The sequence below is a fragment of the Oryzias melastigma genome, linkage group LG14 (genome assembly GCF_002922805.2).
Source record: "Oryzias melastigma strain HK-1 linkage group LG14, ASM292280v2, whole genome shotgun sequence".
In the NCBI taxonomy this organism is placed as follows: Eukaryota; Metazoa; Chordata; class Actinopteri; order Beloniformes; family Adrianichthyidae; genus Oryzias; species Oryzias melastigma.
The window spans coordinates 288639-291903 of record NC_050525.1 but is presented as its reverse complement, the minus strand read 5'-3'; the positions used below and the strand labels follow the sequence as shown (position 1 = coordinate 291903).

General features: G+C 42.8%; 1 protein-coding gene across 1 annotated transcript; it reads right to left on the bottom strand.

The window, feature by feature from the left end:
- On the bottom strand, window positions 1–939 carry LOC112142856 (olfactory receptor 9K2). Its single transcript, XM_024266472.2, has one exon. It carries the CDS (start codon window positions 937–939, stop codon window positions 1–3), a length of 939 nt encoding a protein of 312 aa, XP_024122240.1.
- Window positions 940–3265: the final 2326 nt, after the last annotated feature.

Below are 3265 nucleotides of genomic sequence, written 5' to 3'. Positions count from 1 at the left end.
TCACATTTGATCATGATTCCTGGTGAAGATAGCGGTGATTTTCTGCTGGACGGCTTTAATCTGGAGTCCGTAGATGGTGGGGTTCAAGGCAGGAGGAATGACATGGAACATGATGGAGGACAGCTTCCTGATCTCTGACAGCTCAGGAAAGCGATGCAGGGTGACGATGACCATGCCCGACACCATCATGATGACGTACAGAGTGAGGTGTGTGGCGCAGGTCTGGAGCGCCCGGCTGTTCAGCGTCTTCCTCTGGCTGCTCAGGCAGACCACAACAATCTTCAGGTAGGTGAGCGTCACGCTGCCGAGCGAGGCGGTCAGCATCACGGCGGTGGATGCCAGGCCATACAAGTTGTTGATGGTGATGTCTTGGCAGGACAGCTTAAAGAGGCAGGGGTTGTCACAGAACGGGTTGAAAACTACCCTCCTGCAGCGAGACAGGCGGACACTGAGGCTCACCAGGGTCAGGACGATGACCACAGAGACCCCCCAAGCCGACGCCGACAGATTCACCACCATTCTGGTGCTCATGATGGACGAGTACTGCAGAGGCCTACAGACGGCCACATAGCGGTCAAACGCCATGACCATGAGGACGGAGTGGGCGACGGCGGCGTGCAAGTGGCCACAAAAAGCCTGAACGGCGCAGGCGGCGTAATGAATGGTGCGCTCTGAGCTGGGTGTGAAGAGGTTGCTGAGCAGGTGGGGGAGAATGGCGGAGGCGCCGAAGGCGTCGTTGATGCCCATGCTGCAGAAGAGCAGGTACATGGGCTGGTGGAGGCTCCTCTCCACGCTGATCAGGACCACCAGGCTGATGTTGGACAGCATGATGAAGACGTAGATGATGAGGAGGAGGATGAAGGCCGGGATGGAGCTCTGGGGGGTCACATTTAACCCCTCGATGAGCAAAATGTCAGTCTCTACGCTCTCGTTCTCCATAGAGAAGATTCAGGGAATCTGGAAAAAAGACAAAACTTCCTGCAGATGAAGTCAGATGAGCGTGTCTTAAAGTTATTAAAACATTATTTATAGTAAATGGATCTTCATTTTTCTCTTTTAGCACAAATGAAATTTTAAAGAAAGTTCAGGAGCAACAGGTTTTTTTCACGATAAATGGAAGCAGGAGTGTAAAATCTAAAACACCTTAGGTCACGGGCCGAACTGGATAAACATTCATTAAACACGCTAAAATTAAAATTTTAAATCTTCAAAAATGTAACCTTTTAGCATAACTATGATAAAAACAGGAAGGAATATTATTCCAGCATGAATCAAATTTAACCGTAAATACTGTATTTTCAATATTTTACACTTCATAAAAATAAAAAGTTAGAAATAAGCTCAAGATAACATTAGGGCATTCACAACAATAAAACAATGATCTGGAGGGCTGGATTTAACTGTAGCATAAAGACTTTTATACTATAACTTTTTATTTGAAGGTTTATCTGCTAACAATCCTGTTCAATGTTTCTGTTTGAATGGAAAAAAAATTAACTGTCTGGGGAGCTTCGTCATTTTAAAGACTGACTGTTTAGGTGTGTTTATTGAAAAGTCTTCACTCATTCAAATCAATATAACAAGCAGTAAAGTTACGCGACTGAATTGTTTCAAAATCAGGGAAATATTGAAACAAAATATTCATAGAAAGAGAAATGGATTTTTCTTTTTGCACTGGGGGGATCGAAATATGTGCACCCTCTCCGGCTCTCTGACGGTCTGAGCATGTGCAGTGAAAGTCTTCGCTTCAGGTCGGATCGACACTAAATCCAAAGCAGGTGGAGGACCGATCAGGTCAGAAACAAAACCAGGACAGAGGAACCTTCTGCCCCATGAGAGGTGGTTGAACGAAATGGTGTTTGTGGCTAAAGTTGAGCACATGAAATATCAAATATCAAAAAGAAAAATATACCAGGGCTGTTTAGTAAGATGTGGAAACCATTCTTATCATTTTAATCAATTAAATCAATCTTGTTAGAATTCCATCCATCCACCTTCCTGGCCGCTTCTTCCCTTTCGGGGTCGCGGTTGTTAGAATTCTACCATAATTAATATATTCCCCAACATTTGAATGACCTTTTTAACTGTATTTCTCTTTTATTTACTTTTGCTTTCTTTGTTTTTAATGCTAATTGTCAATGTTGTTCACATATGCTGACTAAGGTTCTGTTTCAGCATGTGGATTTTGAAAGAAGTTTTGTGCACTAACATTAAAAATAAAAAAACAGCCACTCAGAAAAACAAAGCACATGTTCACATTTAAAGATTGAAGGGCCGCACTTCATATTTAATTTAAACAAAAATGTTGCTGCAGGACGTCCTTGTAATTCAACAAATCAATAATAATGCATGTTTGTCCAAAAAAAATATTATTTCAGTGCAGTCTGCTCTGTGTAATAGGCATGTTTGTCTAGAAAAAACAGGTTATTTTATTCCAACATTCTTTTACTTTTTGAGAGATGTTTCAATTCATAATCATAAATATTGTTTTTGTATTCAAAACAATTTACAAAAATCTGCACAATTTTCCATTTTCCTAACTATCTAAATGGAACCATGTGGATCATAGAGGCTAACCTCTGAGTCTGGAGGAGGATCAGAAAGAGGTTCAAACATCGCTGAGAATATCAACGAGCTGCTGATCACTACAGAACCGTTCAGGATGAGCTGCTCCATCCTCACCTCTGCTGACAGGGAGCTCCAACAGGAACACCAGCTGAAGATCATCCCTACATGATCCAACACAGCTGAGCTTCAGCGAGTCAGAACCAACAGCTGAGCTGCAGCGGGTCAGAACTCACAGCTGAGCAGTGTGATGCCTGGGGTTGGCTGCAGGAGCTTTTCAAAGGCGTGGGCGTTTGCTGCTTTGCCCTCGTTGCCCTATCAGAACCTGTTCTGGGAGATTCACGATCACGACAAACATGTTCATGATGGAGGGGTGTGTCTCTGCTCTGTTTGGAATGACATCAGTGTTGTGTGTGTGCAACAACTCAACAACAACTAGAGGAAGACCAAAGAGGAGGTTTATGGATGCAGTGAATGAAGACATGAAGGTGGCTGGTGTTAGAGTGGAGGATGCTGAAGACAGGCTTAGATGGAGGAAACTGATTCGCTGTGGCGACCCCTGAAGGGAAAAGTCAAAAAGGAAAAGAAGATATCTATATATATATATATATATATTTATATATACTGCTCACAAAAATTAAAGGAGCACTTTAAAGAAACACATTAGATACATCAGATCTCAATATGAAGTTGGATATCT

Excerpts from the sequence above, each read along its gene's own strand:
- LOC112142856 (XM_024266472.2), bottom strand. The coding sequence starts at position 939 with ATGGAGAACGAGAGCGTAGAGACTGACATTTTGCTCATCGAGGGGTTA.